At 36.2% G+C, this 20,811-nt stretch overlaps 1 protein-coding gene across 1 annotated transcript in view; it reads right to left on the bottom strand.

The window, feature by feature from the left end:
* Positions 1 to 957: 957 nt before the first annotated feature.
* The window catches only part of LOC127211314 (selection and upkeep of intraepithelial T-cells protein 2-like), a 50,626-nt gene continuing 30,772 nt past the window's right edge, over positions 958 to 20,811 (bottom strand). The window contains exons 4-8 of the mRNA XM_051171134.1: positions 18,903 to 19,184; positions 15,069 to 15,176; positions 9,064 to 9,171; positions 5,213 to 5,334; positions 958 to 1,430 (exon numbers count right to left, since the gene is read on the bottom strand). Of these exons, the coding sequence (XP_051027091.1) occupies positions 1,302 to 1,430; positions 5,213 to 5,334; positions 9,064 to 9,171; positions 15,069 to 15,176; positions 18,903 to 19,184 (749 nt within the window). The 3' untranslated portion in view covers positions 958 to 1,301. The remainder of the gene's footprint in view (positions 1,431 to 5,212; positions 5,335 to 9,063; positions 9,172 to 15,068; positions 15,177 to 18,902; positions 19,185 to 20,811) is intronic.

Raw genomic sequence — 20,811 nt, 5'->3', positions numbered from 1 at the left:
GTCTCTCATTCTTTTGCCTGCTTGCAGGACTCTTTTCTTTTTGTTCACCTTGTCCAGCCTCAAAGTGAGGTCCTTTGCTTTGTTTTATTGTATCTTGCTCTGTTGTATTTAGCAGATGTCTCTTGGAGGCCTGCTCTTTTTTGATGAGGAAACACAGTGGAATGAATATGAGGGAAGGGGAGGAGTGAAGAAAGGGGAAGCTGTGGTCAGAATATTTTGTATGAAAGAAAAACCTATTTTCAATAAAACACACACACATGAAGAGAATAATAATAACTTTATATCTTACTTTGGCTTTTCAATAAAATTTCAGACAAAAATTATTTATTTTTAGTATATGTATATGTGTGTATGCTTATATGGACACCATCTATTTGTGGCCAATGCCCACAGAGGCCAGAAGAATTGTAGGTGAGACTCTACAACTGTAGTTATAGGTGGTTATGGACTACCATATAGGGCCTGGAAACCAAAGAGCTCAAGTCTTTTTAAAGAGCAAGAGGCCAGGAAATGGACAGGAAATGGGATGGGGGAGAAAGAAATTAGAATGAGGAGAAGGATAGAAGGAAATTATGTGTGTGGGGAGGGGGGCAAGGAAAGTTATGCAATCACCACTTTCAGAAAAATGACAATCTGCATAAACTAAGGCAGTTTGTTTCTATGAGACTGGGTTGTCCATAATGGTCTAAACTTTGAGACATTGATTGACATGGGATAGCATGTTTCTGGCATGTTTAAGGACATTACAATTTGGAAAAACAGGTTTCTGGTGATAATTAACTTAATCCTATGTGTGCAACAAAGCTTAAGACATGATTAGATCAAAACTCTTATAAAGTACAAATGACATCTTCCATAAAGATAGTTTCTATGCATTAACTAAGGAAGTGTGTTCAAGGTAGAGAAAGTTCAGGATAAGAGTCTAGGGAAGCTGGTGCAGCCTAGCCATACAGACAGCACAGAGATCATCATGCTGTTGGTCAACTCCCCTCCCAGCCTTCTGGGTGGAAAACAGTAATGCATAACTCCCTTTGAGGAGATAACCTTGTGTATTTAATATCCTGGCTTCCTTAATGCTTATCTGTGGACACAAATATCTACATGTCTTTTATGTCTTCCCTCTTCAAAATTGTTTAAAAGAAAATAGTAGCTGTAATAGAAGCCAATATGGAATGCTCACTTGCAAGGCATGCATAAGAGATTATAAGTATGGTTAACATAGGAACAATGAAAAGGAAAAGCCATTTTATTATTTCTCCAAAGTCTTAGCTTAAAGAGTTAATGTCTTGATGTCACCCAAGTTATCCACTTTCTCTTCTTGAGTCATTTCCACTAGATGTGTTTATTACTACATTCTGATGCTTCGTTTGTCTGGGATGCTTTTCTGGTTGGATAGATTGAACAGGACAGTTAGGACTTTGTTCATTTTCCTGGAAAGACACAACATAACATTACTCTGATGTTACAAGAATATCAGATCCTTTAGCTCTTTTCATTTAACACATACGTTAGGGTGTGGCTCCTCTAGGGCAAAATGGTTTGGGCAGCAGAAATAATTATCCTTTAAAGTGAAAAAAATAAAGTGAATATGCCTAAATGTAGCATAGCATGCAGGGATCAGGTGGGTGTATATACCCTTGTTTTATTTTTAAAGTCTGATGTTTAAGTATTTGATGGTCTCATTCTGCAATAGCTCGATCCTACAGAATTTAAGGGTTTCAATAACATGATTAGTATTTTGTAAATTGTAAACTGTTTTAGAGCATTTGTTACTAAAAGCAGAGCCACTATCAGTGTTTAGTTGTAATTGGAACAAGAGAAAATAAATGTATATTTAAAAAACTTATTTGATAAATCCAAGTTTCACATGTGACATGACGGTATTTTCCTGGAGCCCCCAATGCCCTATGTTGTGCTTAAAGCAATGCTCTGCAGCTGATCATCTAGTGCACTCAAAGTACAGGTGTCTATGCACCCGACAGTAGAGAATCTGGAACACCCAAGTTCCAGATACTATGTGAGAACCACCGACTAACTATGTACTAGAAGCATAGAATCCTGGGTAAATATGCTTTCATTACAGGAGAGGCTCTCATGAGCCTCTTCTAACTTCCTCCCTTGTCAGAGTCTGATTGTTCATGTCAAATCAAGGGAAAGCACACAACTAAGAAATAAACGAAATCTACTTAATTAACGGTGATCATTGATTGCTAAATATCTATAAGTCAAAGCTTTTATATAATATTTAAGGTTTGTAAAAATAGGGCAATTTTAATTTTAACCTCAAGAAGACTCTTACTAGGTAAAAGGATGTTGAGAAGTACCTGGGAAATAAGCACAGAAAATCCTGAAGGAGGCATTTTTTTTCATGCAAACATGATAGTACCTACCCAGCTCATAATGTAAATCCATGCTTTTCAACTTTCATTAATGCATTACTTAATAAGCTGATAAGCTACTCTGCTTTTAGAGTTGTTTTGGTGAAGTTTAATTGGGAATTTTCAGAAAGCAACTTAAAGAGTGGAGCCAAAACTGAGAGTAGTGGCACATGCCTACTATCTTAGTACTTGAAAAAGCAGAAGCAGGTGGATCTCTGTGAGTTGGAGGCCAGCCTGGTCTACACAGTGAGTCCAGGATAGCCAGGGATACACACAGAGAAACATTGTCTCACAAAAACCAAGAGAAAGAGAGAGAGAGAGAGAGAGAGAGAGAGAGAGAGAGAGAGAGAGAGAGAGAGAGAGAGAGAGAGAGAGAAGGGAGGGAGGGAGGGAGGGAGGGAGGGAGAAGGCAAGAGAAGAGCTAAATCCTTAGTAATGACAGTCAGATAAGAACCTACCCAATTGATATGGAACAAGATTTTTTTTGTAAATAAATTGATGGTACATTACTCGTGAAAAGTTTTAAGCTCAGAGGATGGAGAATTTGGTGCTAAGTAATAGTATACCCAAAATAATTATAAGGTGATTTATTTTCTTAGCATACTGCTCTCTGTCTGCCTAGCAACCTATGATATCATGATTTGCCTGCAACTATATGGACTAACTGCCTAAGATATAAAAAGAGAAAACCCACCTTGTTGCTCTCTCTTCCTTTCTCTTGTTCTCTTGTTCTCTCTCTCTCTCTCTCTCTCTCTCTCTCTCTCTCTCTCTCTCTCTCTCTCTCTCTCTCTGTCTGTCTTTCTCTCTGTCCCCCTGTGGGCCTTCCTTCCTTCTCTTCCCATGCTTCTACAATAAATCTTATACCATGTTGTATGGTGCATATTTCATATTTAACAACTTTTGTATTTTATGAAAAGCTATGTTTAAAGTTGCTCTTTTAGTTTATTTACCCTAAAAGTTAATTAGTTATTTAAGTATTGATTGGACAACAAGGAAAGGAGATGTCATCCATATAATGAATGAACAATACCTCAGGAAAGTCAATCAGCATTCACTTAAATGCTTTATTATATAATATTGACATATAGTGGGGCTATTTTCCTTTCTCTGTGGTAAAACGTTCCACTGATATCAGGTCATTGGCTGTTGATTGTTTAAAGTGGGAACAGAGAATGGAAAACATTTCTTATAATCAGGATGTAAAGAAATAGAGAAAAGGCAGTCTTTAAATCAAGTATCACAATGTAATGTCCTTGAGGAGTCATATTAGTTGCAGGGAGCCTGGTCTGGCAAGGAGAACCATCATTGTTTGGAGTATAGGTCAATGGCAGAGCATGTGAAGTGGTAGGTTCAATCCTCAGTATGGAAAAAGTTAGTCTGAAGTTAGGCTAAGTATCCAAATGTGTAAAGAGCTATTAAATCCCAGTCAAACCATGAGCAATACACAAAATATATGGAAAGGACTCCATGAACACTGTTCTAAAGAAGCAGTACAAATGAACAGTAAGTACATGGAACACAGATAAATATGCTCAACTGATAAGCTTGTTAAGGAAATGCAAATAAAAGTACAGTGAGGTAGCGGTTTAGTGTTATTAAGAGAAAAAACTGCATATGAAGTATACCTACAAGAGTTATGGGTTCAATCCATGGGTGCAAGCTGTCGCAAGCTTAAGAACTCTTGAGAAGTGAGTGGGTCATGAAGGCTGTGCCCAATCAATGCAGGAATGCATTGCTAGATATATAATTTGAGGACATTGTTGAGAGGCAGTGGAAACTTTAGGAGGGCAGCCTACCTGGAGTAACTAGGCCATTTGGACATGTTTAAAGGGTGTGACCTTCTCTCTGTCTCTCTGGCTACCATGAGTTAATCAGCTTCCCTAGCACCAAACCTCACTTTCAACCCCAATTACCACGATGACTTTTATTTTCCCTAGGCTTAAAAGCAATCGACCCACCAGGTGAAGAACTAAATAAATCTTTCGTCCGTGGTGTTGATTTTCACAGCATTTGGCTAAAGGAGGGCAAAAGTTACTAACAGCCTGTTTATATGTGGTAAAAATAAATACCCTTAATCCCAAAGGAAATATTGTCTATTGTATGTTGGCTAAAAGTCTGGGCTCGTCATAGTTGCTTAGAAAAGTAAGACTTCATCAGCAAATGCTCTGTGATTATTGTAACCACAAGGAAGAACAGTAAGTTTCATTTACATTTCTGTTAAAAGCAAGAATTGTCACTTTCATGCACCTTTCACATGGATTAAGTAAATCACATGGCCATTCCAAATTTTCATGCCCTTTCTGTGCAGTTGTTTATGTCCTAGAGAGACTTGTATAGCTCAAAGTTGCCTATATCCTAATCACTGCAATCAATGACTATACCTGATTACAGGAAAAAAAATAGATGTAGTCTTCATGAATACAAGTGTATACATGGTGCTGGTACAGCTCATTAGTGGTATTTTCATGGTTTTAAGGAGAAAACTGTATTCTTTAAATTTTCAGTCCAAATAGTCAGAAATCAAAGTTGTTGCAGACAGCTCAATATACAGAGACTTTGCACTGTGGATAAAATGTCTGCCTACTTGTGTGTACTGGGAAGTGTTATTATAATTGTACAGAAAGATCAGGGACAGTCATTAACCTGAGAGGCACCAACACTCTTTCCAGTGAAAGCCCCAGGAGTCCCAAGAAGGAAGCTATAATCGTCCAGCTTTTGTACAACACACAGCTCTTCATTTGGTTTTTCTAATAGTTACTAAGACAAAGGGACATCTGAGAATTAATCACACGAAACAGATCTTTTTCTTTGTCACCATTCCCATCATATTTACCTTCTAATCTGAAGGCAATACAAGAAATGATCTTGATGATGAACACTATCAGCACACAGAGGACCACACTAATATCTTCCAACCACAAAGTGTCCAACTCAAAATGTGGGTCTGAAACTGAGACTGGGAAGAGACAAAAGAATCAGAACAGTTCCAGCCAACAGAGAAAGGTTTGTATACACATTGAAGTTAGGCTTGCTTTTCAGCTTCATGTTGCTCCATGCCTCCTTAATGTACAAGAACAATAAAGAAGAAATTTGACCTATGCTGAAGATTAGCATGTTTGTGGCAAGTCTTGAAGAAGCTATGAGGAGGAAGGTATCCATTCTTCTCCAGCAGCATGGCTCTTGCTCTTGGTAGTCTGTCTGAGATCATATGGCTACAATATGCTTTTTTATTTGTTTTATTTAGTGCTGGGGCTATTCAAGAGTTCTGGCCCATGAAGAGTATAGTGAAACTGAACATTATTAGATGATCAGGATCTCAGAAATGGTCAAGCAGCATTTTCCCCAGAGAGGATCCTCTCCCCATTACGATTTTCCTCTTTGTCTTCACATTCCAGCTGCTACACTGCTTCCTGAATCCCCATCTGTATCATTATCTTTCTCATCATGGGAATCTGCTCAATACCCATTCATTGACATTCTAGATCCTTGAGAAGAGCAAAGTTTGATACTTTTCTATCATTCCACAGATGTGCCTGCAATATAGGGCACAAAGATTGACTCAATGAACCCTTCTGAAAAACTTTAGGTGAGGAATAGTTTCCTAATCTCTCCTCAGGTTTGTGGCTAACTCTAAAATGAAACTGAAAGAGATAGATTTGTAGGAAAAGAGAACAACAGAGATTTCAGCAATGTTCTCTTTGATAAAGCGTCCTTTAGAACAACGACCCCAGGTTCAGGATAACTTACTAAATTTTATGCTTCCATTTGATGAATCACGGACATCTATATGGAAATATGATTGGACTGAAGAACAGATACAAACAAAGCCATTTTGGGTGGTTTGGGGCTTTTCCATCTTCCTTTGTGATGTAGAACAGATCTCTTCTCAAATGAAGTTCTAATGGCATACTGCCAAAGGCAGGCAAGAAAATTCCTACTTGACAATCTCTTATTAGCAAAGGTGGGGAAGTTAGAGTGGGCTCTCCATATTTTTGGAGAAATAGGGACTAGGTTTCTGACCGATTTGGAAAGGAAGAATGCTAATTTTTTGTCCTGCCTGGAAGAGGAAATGTGAGCAGGAGAAAGGAGGGCAGCTGAAGGATGAAAAGGACTCCCATTAATGCCCTTGTGGTCTTCAGTTATAAATGTGCAATGTGTTGAGGTGCCATATTTTTTATTTTTATGTTCAGAATCTCAACAATACCTACTGTGCACCAGCCACTACTGCAGTCAGCATTGGAGTTATCAGTAAGCCAGATAGGTGAAATACTCTGAAGTAAAGCTCCCTACTTAGCTTAGAGTGTGGTGGGGGATAAAAAGACAATAAAATGTCAAGTGTGGGAAAATACAATAAGAAATGGACATTCTTGGGCACTTTTGGTGGTAATGTCAAAAAATGAAGGCATGCTATGTTATCTCTTCAGTAAATAAGCAAACAAATAATCATGTGATCCAGAATCTCCATTTTTTGGAAATATGCCAAGAAGAATGGAAAACACACTCTGGAAGTAGTATTTTTATGCCTGTGTTCACAGAAGTATTATGACCAACAAACAGATGCACAATCCACATTTTTATTCTTTAGGCCTGGTTTAAACCATCGTAATCTACAGTTCTACAAATAGAAATCAAATTAGTATGAGAAAGAAGTGACGCTTCTAGCTGTCTTGTGAAATAAGAAATAAAATATTTTAGATTTTGCTCAACTGTTAATGTGTTTAATAGGTCTTTTTTTCAGCCATAACATCTGTTTAAATGTGTATAACAGCCTGTCATGAAAAGCAGAAAGACATTATTTTTATTATGTTTTGGTTTATTATGGGAAAGCTATCTGATATTAACCTTACTACATTAGCCATTTTCTACTTTATAGTTTAGTAACATTTAAGCACCATATTGTACAACTTCCATCACCATTCATCTCTGTAAATGTTTTTATCTCCCCAAACTATAATCTGTATCCATCAAACAATAATTACAACTTTCTTCTACCTCTATTTCCTATAAACCTCTACTCGACTTTCTGTATATAAGGTTTGTACTCTTTTAAGGGCCTTATAAAAGCAGAATCACACAATGTCTTTTCATAACTGGATTTTTCTACTGAGTATACGGGCCTAAAACTCATTTATGTAGATAACATATTGCCCAATTTACACTTTGCTCTTGCTTGTTTTAAGGTTATTGGTATGTACATTTCACAGGAGAAAATGAATGAAAAAAATCATCTAAGTGTCTTCATTCCAGCCTTGTGATTCTGCATTATGGTTGAGGCTATACTTTTTACTTACTATAATGCAGAAGTTCTCAACTTCTGGGTCATGACCATCCAGAAACACATTTTCAAATTTTTTAGAAATCCCCAACCATAAATTTATTTCTGTTGCTTCTTCAAAACTGTAATTTTTCTTCTGAGTAGTGTCTCACTTCCTAAAACCATATGAAATATATGTTTCCAATGATTGAGACCCACGTGTTGAGAAACACTACAGAATATAGGATCACATTATCTCGTGGTTCTGTGCTTTTGTATATATACAGTATATAGGCTCACTTTATCTCATGATTCTGTGCCTTTATACATATATAGTATATAGAATTACTTTATCTCATCGTTCTGTGCCTTCATACATAATTTTCATAAGCAACTTAAAGATAAATGGGAAGACAAAATGTTTCAAATATGTTCCTCTTTGTTTTTCATTTCCATTTTGATCGCACCCTCAATGATGAAAAGAAAGAATGACACCAGATGTCTATGAACAAACACCATAAAATCATACAAAATGTGTTGTGTTCTCAGCTCCTCTTTGCCTTTCCACTCACCCAACTCCAATCCTTCTTTTACTCTCTGGCTTTATACAAGTTTATATTTGACACATTGTTGATAATATTCACTCCCAACTCTCACTCCAGCATCCTCAACTTCTCCAACACTTCCCCCTCCCAACTTCATGCCCTCCTTTTAGCTTTTGGTAAATCAATGAGTTTAATGTGGTTGCCCATTTGCAAGGTGTGGGTCATATATTAAGGCATAGGCAGCCTACCAATGGTGACACTTGCAAAAAAAAAAAAAAACAAAAAACAAAAAACTGACTCTTCCCCACCCTCCTAGTACCCATTAATTCCTAATAGCTCCTCAGTCAAGGTTGTTGCCTTAGGAACTCCTGCTCTTTTAATGCTGGGATTTTAATGATCTTATCTTGAGATAAAGAGATGGCTTGGCAGTTAAGAGCACTGACTGCTTTTTTAGAGGACCCAGCACTCACATGGTGGGTAATAACCATTTGAGAAATCTAACACCACATCTTCTGGCTTTCATACATGAAATCAAAAGACATATAACATATAAATAATATTTTTAAAACTAACAAGCTCAAGATACTGAATTATTAATCTCCTTTATACTAAATGTACAAAACCTTGAGAACAAACTATTATGTGATGGTGACTGCTGAATATTTGCAAAAACAAAAATACTCTATGAATTTGAAAGAATTGTTTCTCTTGTTGCAGAATAATCAGATGCATCTACTATTCTCCCTGTTAACTTCAGGGTTCTAGAATATAGACATTGTGGCATGTGTTCTAGTTCAAGCAACACTCAGTCTTCTTTTGTGAAATGTCTTACTGGACAGTTGGGAGAAGATTTATATAGGATGGCACCAGCTTCTTGCTTACATACCTCTTTGTTTTAGATGCAAAATGAGCATCATTCCTGCGATTGCAATCACTGAAATCAGGAGTACTTTTACACCCTTTAACCAATAATAGATTCTCCCACAGTGGCTTCCTGAAGAAAAAAATAACATTATAGTCACTTGATTTTTGTATGGTGACACTCTACATTGGAAAAATACATCAAGAAATCAAGAGATAGTGTGTTTGTGTGTGTGTGTGTGTGTGTGTGTGTGTGTGTGTGTGTGTGTGTGTGTGCATGTGTGTATAAATGTGTGTATGTGTGTGTAGTGCAATATCATGGTACAATTGTAAAGTTTTTTTTGTTTTTATTTTACGTTATATTTAAGGCTCGTAGGATTTGTGATCTCACCACTTCGTAAAGGTAACACATAAAAGAACATGGTCATATTAAGATGTAAGGGCTATTTTTTAATGTTCTCTCCTTGTACTCACAGATGAAAGAAAGATTTAGAATTAGAATATAAGGGAACAGGAGTAAAGGGGGTAGCTGTTTTTAGCATGGAGCAGGATTACTCCATCTCATTTGTCATGAGTGAGCGTTATGAAGAGCAACAAACAGAGGCATGTATTCCTTATGATCATTTTTCTGAGTTTAAAAAACATGAAAGGAGGATAGCTCTGAAGGATGTAAACTGCCTAACCAACACTAGTTTCCATAATGTGAGAGCTTAGTACCATCCGCAGTTTCTATTTTTCCTCTACAGAGTTTTAGTCACTGTGGTGGTTTAAAGAAAAATGGGCCCTTATAGACTCATATATAGTGATATTCATTTGGAATTTTGGGGGGAAGGATTAAGAAGTGTGTCACTGGAGGAGAGTTTTGTGGTTTCAAAAGACTTCCTGCATATTCTCCTCTCTCTCTCTCTCTCTCTCTCTCTCTCTCTCTCTCTCTCTCTCTCTCTTGTTCTCTTGCTCTCTGATTCTCTTGCTCTTTCCTCTCTATCTCCTCCTTTTATTTGCAAATACTGACATACAAATCTTAGATAATGTCAATAAGCAGTAAACTTTTGAGAAAGTTTATCTCTCTAGGGTATTATCTAGCATAGAGAAACTTGTGAATTTGTGGCTTTCAAATGAGCTTGGTTTCTCTATGCCCCACAAAAGAGAAGATAGAAATGGCATGCTGCTTCAGCAAGATAGTAGTGTTCATAAGGGCAGCTAGAATTATAAAAGAGGAAACTGAGAAGCTTTGGGGAAATGTAGAAACACTCTTTCCCAAAACCTTAGGTGATGGCCATACTGCATTCATTAGAGGAAATCTAGAGGGCCTGAATGTGTTCTGAGAGACAAAATTATGGTAAAAAAATATACATGAGCTTGAGAATTTTAATTTTTATTGGCACATATTCATCACATATAGTGATACATTTCATTAAGATATTTTCATTCAGATATTCATTAATCATTAGCCATATTGCCATCCCTCACAAAGTCTTTTGTTTCCCTCTCACATTATTATCCTTTCACCTCACAATCTTGTTTTTAATTTAACATCACACATATTTTTAAAGTTTCTTGTATCTATGTAAGCTCTATATTCCATGGTTGAGGAGAATCATTCTGTCTGTACTGTATCAACTATATCTGAATTGTATCAGTTAAATTATTAATTTCCTGATACATTTACTATAGGCCCTGCAAAAGACAATTCGATTCTTTGTAGCTCCAGTAAACTTTACCATACATGAATGTGACATTCTTATGTATTTCTATATACTCCTCTGTTCACAGACATCAAACCTGAGGTCATACTTGGTTGGCTATTTTGAATGCCTAAATAAATTAGGATGTACAGTTGCCTCAGTTGTAAGGTGACTTGGAGTCTTTGGGCATATATACCCAGTACTGATAACGCTGGGACTTATCAAAATTGTATTTTTAGGCTTCTGAGGTAGCATGATGCATGATTTGTCATGGGGAGATGTGAACAAGTAGCAGTTTCTGATACAACATCTATTACAGAACAAATAAATTATTCCACTCAAGTCCAGTTTGGTGACCAGTGAGTTTCTTGGGATCACTTGGAGGAACATGGGTGACTCAAGGGTAACTGTACAGCTGAAAGTTCCTCTGCAGTATGAGTGGTGACTCAAGAAAATTGCTTCCCTGGAGCTCTGTGATCAACTTACAGGCAACTTCCACTGAAAATATGTTTCTCCAAGAAGTTGTTTACTGATTGAAAATGAGAATTTTGAGATTTCTAAGCTGTGTGAACTTCCTGACTCCTTTAAGTTTCCTTAGCTTCCTAAATTTTATGAGACATCCTTTACTCTCTAGGAAGGAATGTGCCTATTTAAAGGAATGAACAATATACCCCTTTCTCCAGCTCTTATATTCTTTTGGTTAATTCTTATGACATTTTCTGTATTTGGAGAGATTTGTACAGTGTCTATTACTTTTTTCTTTATGGCTGAGAATTAAGTCACTATGTTATAACAAAAGTCGTGTACTTGCAAGAGTTTGAACAGTTACAAGTCTCTACAGAGACTGCAAAAGAGATATTTCCCTCCACATTCTAGTAACAGAAGTACTCTATGGCCAGAAACACTAGTGATTTGAATGCAATTTGAAAGGTACTCCACAACAATTTATCAAAGCAAAGTAGTTTCATAGTATCTTCCGGCACGATGAGAGCCAGCAGTCAGGGCTCTTCCAGCTTTGTCCTGTCCTGTTTATTTTTATATTATGTAGCCAAGGAGTGCATTGTTTTTAGTAAAAGGCTTTTGTCATCTAGTTTTGGCATAACCAACACAAATAAAAACAGCCTTTGTTGTTTGTAAAGTCTTAGGACTTCATTGGCCTCAGAGACTTACTGAGAGGTAGTTCTCCCAGTCAGTGAGAATTTCATCTAATATCCTTTTGGTTCCTAGCAGTATGCTTTTTGTTAGTTTTTACTTACACATGTTGGCTTGCAAAAATAAAAAACTCATTAGTAATTGTTTTACAAATGCTTTTCCAACTCTATAAGGTATTTAAAAATTAGCCTTACACAATAAAATATCTTTTACAAAGAGTAGACAGGATCTTTGAATGCTCAGTACTGTCCACTTCTAGGAAGAGTGAACTGGTTCTGGAGGGTTAAAAGAATACTAATAGAGGAACATGAGCCAGAATGAATACTGTATGAAAATATTCCATCCATTATATCAATAATTTCATTATAAAACACCATGTTGGTATAAGTGTGTGGAAATGTAGGTGTAGTGACCTACAATCCAATTATATTCTTTAAGCCATCTGGCCTCTGCATCCTGGAGTGCTGCTGTTGCAGGAATCCCGAGGATCTTTCTAACTTTGATAGCTCCTTGGGCTATACCATTTTGTCCTGTTCATCCTGGATCATATTAAGGAGGAACAAGATGATATGTAGCCTGCTGTGCCTACTGCTGCAAGTGGCTCCCTAGTTCTGACAAGCTCAAGTCAGCACCACAACCTCTTTTATTCATCAGCCATAACTGATTATTGAAAGATGATGGATGAAAATCTTCTCTTGTGGGGTACTTGGCATGGAAGAAATATATGCCATGTACTCTGGCAGGGGATAACTATATGTTTCTATAAAAAGCTCAATGACATTCTGTCTTAACATTTAGAAGATTACTGACATATAACATTTGATATTTTGGTAAAAATGTCCCCTAATGTTCCAGCTGTCAAATCTGTCTTTGAGTGAATCTAGCAGACCCTTTTTTCTAATTTGTCCTCTGTTTATCTCATTTTGATTGCATTACTTTTTCACAACCCAATTTGAATAAAGTGTAAGTCATTCAGGTCTGTCAAAGCCTTTTCTACCTCACAAAGATCACATCCCACTGTGGGGCTCAGCAACATTACTAACATTCCATATCAGGAACTAAATTAACTTTCTTATTGATTTTCTGTAAAAAGAATCTAGCCAGATTGATAAACTGCATACTGACCAACTCTTGTCCAACAAAATTTCTCGGCGATGTCTAATCTTCCTCTATTGTCTTCCTTCCAGTCCCTGATAACTATGGGAATCTTGGCTGGAGATAGTTAAGTATTCCCAGTATCTCCTGTGAAACAGTCCATCTAGATTTATATCTTTGCACTACCTCAGGTTATGCAGGATGGATAATTACTTTACTATTTCTACAGTTCTTTGACACCCACATTGTCCCATCTCCTTTGTCCAACAGCCTCTCAATGCAGGCCCTGGGGAACTCATTTTTTTATTTTAAAATCTTCCAAATTTTAAGCAGTTGATATTCAGAGTATTCCCTAAATACCATAATTTCATTGTCTTGTCTTTCCTTCCCTTATGTTTAAAATCATTCTTGGTGGGTAGGTTATATCACAATTACTTCATGTTCTTGCTCCTTATCACTTGGATTTTTTGACTGGGTTTTAAGTTGTGTATTCTGAGAGAAAACTCCTTAGCAAAGATTTAACTTGTTCTCTCCTTCTAGCTATTGCAAGTTGACATCTCCTTCCCATCCTCTGTTTGTTTCCTCTTTTCCTGCCAAATATGAGAGTAGTGTGCAGGATAACAACCTCTTTCTCTTTTTATATAATCATTCCTCACTTATGTGGGAAAGTTCTTTCTAGGCAGGCAGACATGCCTCAGTTTCATGTCTTATCACCCACAGTAAAGGCATGTAACTGCTGACAGGGCTTTCTTATGATTTTCTGTGATTTATGTTCAGAGATTGTAATGTTTAGTCAATGAGGCATTTGAGGTGTATTTTCATACTCAGATGAAACGGACCCCATATTCTACCTGAAGCCATGTAAAGAAAAATTTCCACATTAGCAACATACTTTCCAAATGATGCTCTACTCTCAGATATCTCAGCCTTGCTTGCATGATTTACAGTTTATCATAGTGAGCACATGACTGCCACTACATAGGAAAATGTATAGATATTGAGTTTACTCAGATGCCTTATCCTCAGATTTATCACACTGACATTGACCATTTTGCATAATAGGTAACCACTCCTCCCCATCTTTTCCTGGTTAGACCAAAAAAAAAAAAAGTTTATTCACTACAACAGGGTACACATGACAGACCATGTAAGTAAACCAATGAGTTTCTTTGGGATTACTTACAAGATCCTGGTTGAGATGTTACTTACTTGAACGTGAATAATTGAAAGATAGATAGGTGTGTTTCTAAATGTCTTACTCTGGCATGAGGAATGACATACATAAGTTACACCTTAGAGCTCCCGAATCAACTTAGATATCAATAACCACAGGTACAAGTGCTTTCACCTTAATTAAATACCGCTTTTGTTAGAAGCTCCACCAGCAAAAGCAGAGGTTGTAGGAGCGAAAAAAGGGAAATATTGACATAATGTTCTTGTGGACTGTATGAAATTTACCCTTGTTCATTCAGACGCTGATTTCTCTACCCCACTATGTGGTTTCAATCCAGACATTGAACTGTGATGTTTATTCTAAGTATCTCCTGTCTCAAGTTTGAGTAAACATGTCACCATTTGATCTCAGTATTGCCAATAGAAACCAACTAGCCAATGCTGTACAATAACAGAGAAGAGGGTGGGACATCTAATCCAGTGAGAGAAGGAGAAAGAGAAGGAAGAGAGGATGGAGCAAGAAGGAGAGACTGGGAAATATCAGGAGAAATAAACCAGGCTTAGGAGATGGTTTAAAAGCAAGTATAAAGTGAAAAAAAATGAATGGGAGGAAACTATACTATCATGGAAGTTTATTGGAGGGAGTAATTATTGTGCAGCATTGTGCTATAGGCTAATTAAGTAGATTCTGGTCTCTCTGTATGGTTATTTAGGTATAAAGCTGGTTAAGGAATAACCACTGATTTCGCTAAGATAATAATTCAATATTAAATATTAATAATTGTTCAACAGGTAAGGACATTTATAACATGTAACCCAGGAGTTTAGGATTTCCTAGGAATACCGGATTTGGAACAAATGATTGGATAGCTTTAGCTAATTCCCCTGCTCCCTCGTGTGCTCCCAACCACTCAAACGTGCTTACCATGTATGATATGTTGCTGAATGCAGGAAGTCACACAGAAGGTTACCAGCACAACTGCTATTGTACTCAGAATGATTATCCAAACAATTTTCCATGAAAACAGTTCACCTGAAACAGTGAGTCACAAGCCTTAACACTGAAAAAACTTGGCTTAGACATATCTGGGTAGCAGTGGTGATTCATGTGATGCACATTACAATTTAAGAGCTTACCATCATGAAATATTAGTCCTAGGAAAAATAGTTAGATTGGGTAGGTAAAGGGCAGGACATAACCAGAGTAAAAGTAAGTCACATAAGGTTTATAGTAAGGATATTATAAAGGCATGTGGAGGTCACCTCCCTCATTTCTTCTAATTCACCTTGCCTCATAAGCTCCCTGGATGAAAAGGAATAAGTTTTTCACCTCTTTAAGAGATTCTCAAGATCTAAATCTTCCCCAATGCTCAGATTTAGACTTCCAATTATTATTATAAAGTCAGTCCAACTCAATGCTATAGTACTCAAGTCTGAAGTATCAAGATATTTGCACTACTCATTCATTAAATCTGAGGCTTTCAGTCCTGAATATATCTAGACTTAAGTTTATGTAAGTTCTCTTTTGCTCTTATTCACATACATTTTCATATTTTTCTCCCAAGATAAATATTCTACACTATCTAAAAATGTCATTATTTCTTACAGCATGCTTTTTTAGATACCACTAAGAATTCTCCTAAATAACTTTTAATCTTTGTTTACTGTGAAATAAAGCTATATTTTGTTATTACTTTCATACATATAATTCACAGAAATTAGTTTCTTTTGTATATAATCCCTCATGCCATGTAACTCCTGGAGCTCAATTGGAATTTGGCCAGCTTGCCAGTCAATCAGCAACAAATTCCTACATGACCAAATTTGATCACAGCCTTTTCTTTGTCATCCAACTTGATTCTTTTTTGTTTAGTGAATGGAACATTTGTCTAAATGTTTCCATTTCCTGAAATTGCAAGACAATCTCCAAAGTTGGGTTAATTATAATTACTTTAAACATATTGTTTAGAGTTGATAAATACTTAAAGAAAATATTAGGTCACAAAGTATACCTTTGGTTCCTCAAGAAAGTTGTAAATAAGTTAACAAATATTTTAATTTCCTTTTCTCATTTGTATACAACATATATGTGTGCTAGGGATTATATATACACATGTGTGTATGTACACACACACACATGCATACACACACAGAATCTTTTTACCTAGTGTCTTTTTTAAAGTATCTTTTTAAAAATGTTTTTATGTCTCTTCTAGAAAGAACCTGAGATGCTTACAACACATTTATTTAATCCTTTATTTAATCCTTTTAAAGTATCAACTTTTCTTCACTTAATTACAACATGGCATCCAATATTTGAAACTATTACTTTTTTTAGAAAGGACACAAATGTAACGAAAAAACATAATATTAAAGTTCTGTAATAGGAAGAAGGAGGAGGAGAAGGAGGAGGAGGGAGAAGGAAGGAGGAGGATGACAAGGAGGAGGGGGAAGAGGGAGGAGGAGGAGCAGAGTAAAGGAAGGAAGAATCAGAAATAAAAGAGTAAGGAAACAGGAACTCCCGAATGCATGGGGACAGATAGATTATATGCTTCAGCGTGGTTGTCAGCATAATACTTATTAAGTAGTGAGATTTGAATATGGAATTGAAGTATAAATGGAAAGTTAGTTGAATTCGCAATATGCAGGAAGAAGAAACAACTAGAGGAAGACTGAGCTCATCTACAGGAATCTGTGAGTAGATGAAGTAGAGGAGAACATTAGGAGGTGAAGCCATGAAGGTAACTAGGGTACAGATAACAGGAAAAATGGAAGATGTTTAATTATAACTAAAAGATCATTTTCAGGGTATTTAACACAAATCATATTTCAAGTGTGTCATCCTATCTCTATGTTCAGGATATACTATCATGAACTAGATTAGCAATAAGAGAATTTTAGACTGCTATTTCTAAGTCATCAACCATAATTTAGACATAGATAGCAAATTAAAAGATGATACAAAGTGATGAATGAGGATCCAATAATGAACCTGATGATATTGTCTGTCTGGTGTCATCTTTTCTGAATTGTTGGATCCATAAGATCATTTTAAATTCCATGATTGTAGGTCTACATCAAGCATGGAGTGACTCCCAAATCCTAATATGCAGGAAACTTTTATGGTGTGAAGACGATTCAGTGTGATGTGCAGAACCTCTCAACTCTAGCTTCTTTTCATTCTCTGAGGCCCATACTGGGGAGGGAACCCTTAGACTTGTTCCTTCAGTGTGTCCAGAGTGAAATTAAATTGTCTTTTCTAGTTTTATCATCAGGTTTTACACATATTTTCTTTCTTTTTTAAAATACATTTTATTAATTTATTCATATTATATCTCAATTGTTATCCCATCCCTTGTATCCTCCCATTCCTCCCTCCCTCCCATTTTTCCTCTTATTCCCCTCCCCTATGACTGTGACTGAGGGGTACCTCCTCCTCCTGTATGTGCACATAGGGTATCAAGTCTCTTCTTGGTAGCCTGCTATCCTTCCTCTGAGTGCCACCAGGCCTCCCTATCCATTGCTGGTGGGGATGCAAACTAGTACAGCCATTTTGGAAATCTATCTGGCACAATATCAGAAAACTGGGAATGGGGCTTCTTCAAGACCCAGCTATTCCACTCCTTGGAATATACCCAGAAGATGCTCCAGCACACAACAACAACATTTGCTCATCAACCATGTTCACACTTATTTTTCTTTTTAGGATATGTTAATAAATCTTAATCATTGTTACCACCAGAGTATGGGAGCCTGACTCAGACGTCTTTCTTGGGACTCCAGTAAAAACTAGTCTTTAGATATATTTTAAAGACAGACCTTTATTTCTACATTTACTTACACAGAGAAAGAACATATTTCTCTATATACGGAAATGTGGTAGAAAACAGAAGTTAAAGGTGACTATAAATGATTTGGTTCCTCAGAAACTGAAAATATGAAATTCCAATACAAAAGCAGTAAATTAAGCAAGTTTGGGAGTAACCATGAGTTTAGTTCCTGATATGCTTATATTATGATACTTATTAGACTTTTGGGTTGCTTTATGAGTTTTCAGATGAGAGCAGAAGAAAAAGGAAACATAACTGAAAAAAAACCCTTAGAGTTCTGGTAGTGCTTAAAGCCATGAGACAAAAGAAATCAGAAGAAAATAAGGCTTCAGAAGCTATGCCTTGAAACCCTTAATGTTAATATGCTAGTTAGTTTTGTTGCCTTGACACAAACTAGAGTCAACTAGGAAGAAGAAATCCCAGCTGAACAGTTGCCTTCATCAGATTAGCCTGTGGCCATGTAAGGGGAGCATTTTCCTAATTGATGATTGCTGGAGTAGGACCTAGACCACTGGAATGGGTGGTACAGTTCTTGGAAAGGTGTGCCTGAGTTATTTAAGAAATCAAGCTGAGAAGGACAGGCATAAGAAGGCAGTGAACAGTGTTTGTGGTCTATACTCCAGGTTCTATCTCCAAATTCCTACTTTAAGCTCCTGTTCTGCCTTCCTTTCATGATGAGTTATACAAAAGATTCTTTCCCCAGCCCAACTTGTTTATGATCATGATGTTTTAGCGCAGTGACAAAAAATGCAGACTATAATTGCCAAGGATATAGAGTGATAATACAAATATATCAAAGAAAGTATGAGACAGCAAATTGATGAATAAGGCCAAGAGAAAATAAGGCCTTAGGAACCAAGTCAAGGAAGAAGCAAATAATAAGTATGTGTAACAATGGCTGTTTCTGAAGAACAAGCATACATTTTTACCTGATAGGACAATACTTATGCTTTCTTCTTGGTGAGTTAGAGGGTTTTGAATGTAGCAAGTCACATTGTGGTGGGAGCCTGCTTTAATAAGAAGTGCCATTGTCATGTTGAACAATTTGTTTTCATCCTGTGAATGTGATTTTGATGTGGCTGGAATGACATCTCCTTTGCTGTCTCTCCATTTCACATGAGGCTGTGGGAACCAACCTCCTGAATGGCACTCCAACATCACACCTTTGATATTAGGGGGATGCATAAGAATCTGTATGTCTGAGCTTGTGGCTGGTAGAAAACAAAGGTGAAAACAATATTGTTAGGTATAAATGAAAGAAGAAACAGCAACAAAAAAGCTACTGTTTTAATCACAGTTTCAAAATGCATTAATAGTGAAAAGTCTGCAAGACTCTGGTTCCCATAAGAAGCTCATAAAAATGGCAAGAGCCAGATGGAAACTTTGTAATACATAGATAGCAACAAGTCTAAGCTAAGGATGCTGAGGAAAGAGCTGTTTCACTTGTTTATTCATTTATTTGATTTTTTCTTTGGAATTTACTAAGTTTGGGAAATTTACCTAGGACTTCAGATTATGATGAACAGAAGTAAGGACTTGACCCTATAGAATTTATGATTTAAAATTTCAGTTTTATTGCCACTAGTTGCTTTTTAGGCACTGAAAGTAGATTATGAAAATTAATTTCAGCCAGAAGTGGTGGAAGACACCTTTAATCCCAGCACTTGGGGAAGCAGAAGCAGGCAGATCTTTGTGAATTCAAAGCCAGCCTGGTCTACAAAGTGAGTCCAGAACAGGCAAAGCTACACAGAGAAACCCTGTCTTGAAAAAAACAACAAAAAATTAATTTCTTTATAAACACTATTGAGGGATTTTAGTTGAAATTGTGTATTTTGATAGTAGGTAGTCTTACAAAATAAATGTTTCATATAAAACAGGTAATACATTAATAGTGAAAAGTATATACTAGTTTAGAGAAAATGAATATGTCTGAAAACTTTTAGGATATTTGCTGCAACATAAAACTTATCTAATATATAGGCACAAAATGTATGGCGATTTAAAACAATGTATCAAAACTGATCTGTCTACTCAAATGTCCCTTGAGTAACAAACTATTTTATATATGTGATAACACAGTAGCTGTTTGTTGCACAAGACTACTAAAAATGGCAATGATTTCCATTTTGTAGCTTTGCTTTACACTACAGAATTGATTACTATATGATATCCAATGAAAATTAATCAACTTGATCTAGAGTTCTACATGCATGTGCACACATTTATGGATTTGTTCAGTTTTGCTCTACTTTCCTTCCACTTAATTTTTCATTTAGAATAATTCAGAATGAGTAAGGTTGCATAAATACAGTTATCTACACTTCACATATAATAGGATCCCACATATCTGAGGATAGTGATGATTGTAGTTAAAAATATTTTGACAAAGATTTAGGAAAATTAAGTGTGCACTAAGTAGTCAATGAATTGATTTGACGATAAATGGAAATAAATATTATCAGTAAAAAGACTATTTTTCTTTCTTTAAATTTTTTTCATACAATATATTTTTTATCCTGTTTCCCTTGCCACCTCCTCACATATCTTTCACACTTCCCTACACACCCAAATCATAATATAAAGTACATCCTATAAATTCAATCCATTTGTAAAATTACTAAACAATTATCAGAAATATTTGAAAGCACAGAAAAAACATTTTTAGAATCTAATGATATGTTAGAAATGAAGGAATGCTTTTAGACATAACAAAAATATTCACTGATAAAACCAATTACTGCACTGTAGTAATTTTTCTTATTTATATTCCATGGCATTTAGTGTAAAACTAAAAGAATAGTGTTGAGAATGTTATTCAAACCATGCAATAAGAGTTAA

This window comes from Acomys russatus, chromosome 29 (genome assembly GCF_903995435.1).
Source record: "Acomys russatus chromosome 29, mAcoRus1.1, whole genome shotgun sequence".
Lineage (NCBI taxonomy): Eukaryota > Metazoa > Chordata > Mammalia > Rodentia > Muridae > Acomys > Acomys russatus.
Note: the sequence above shows the minus strand (reverse complement) of the source record. Positions and strands in the feature narration are given on the sequence as shown.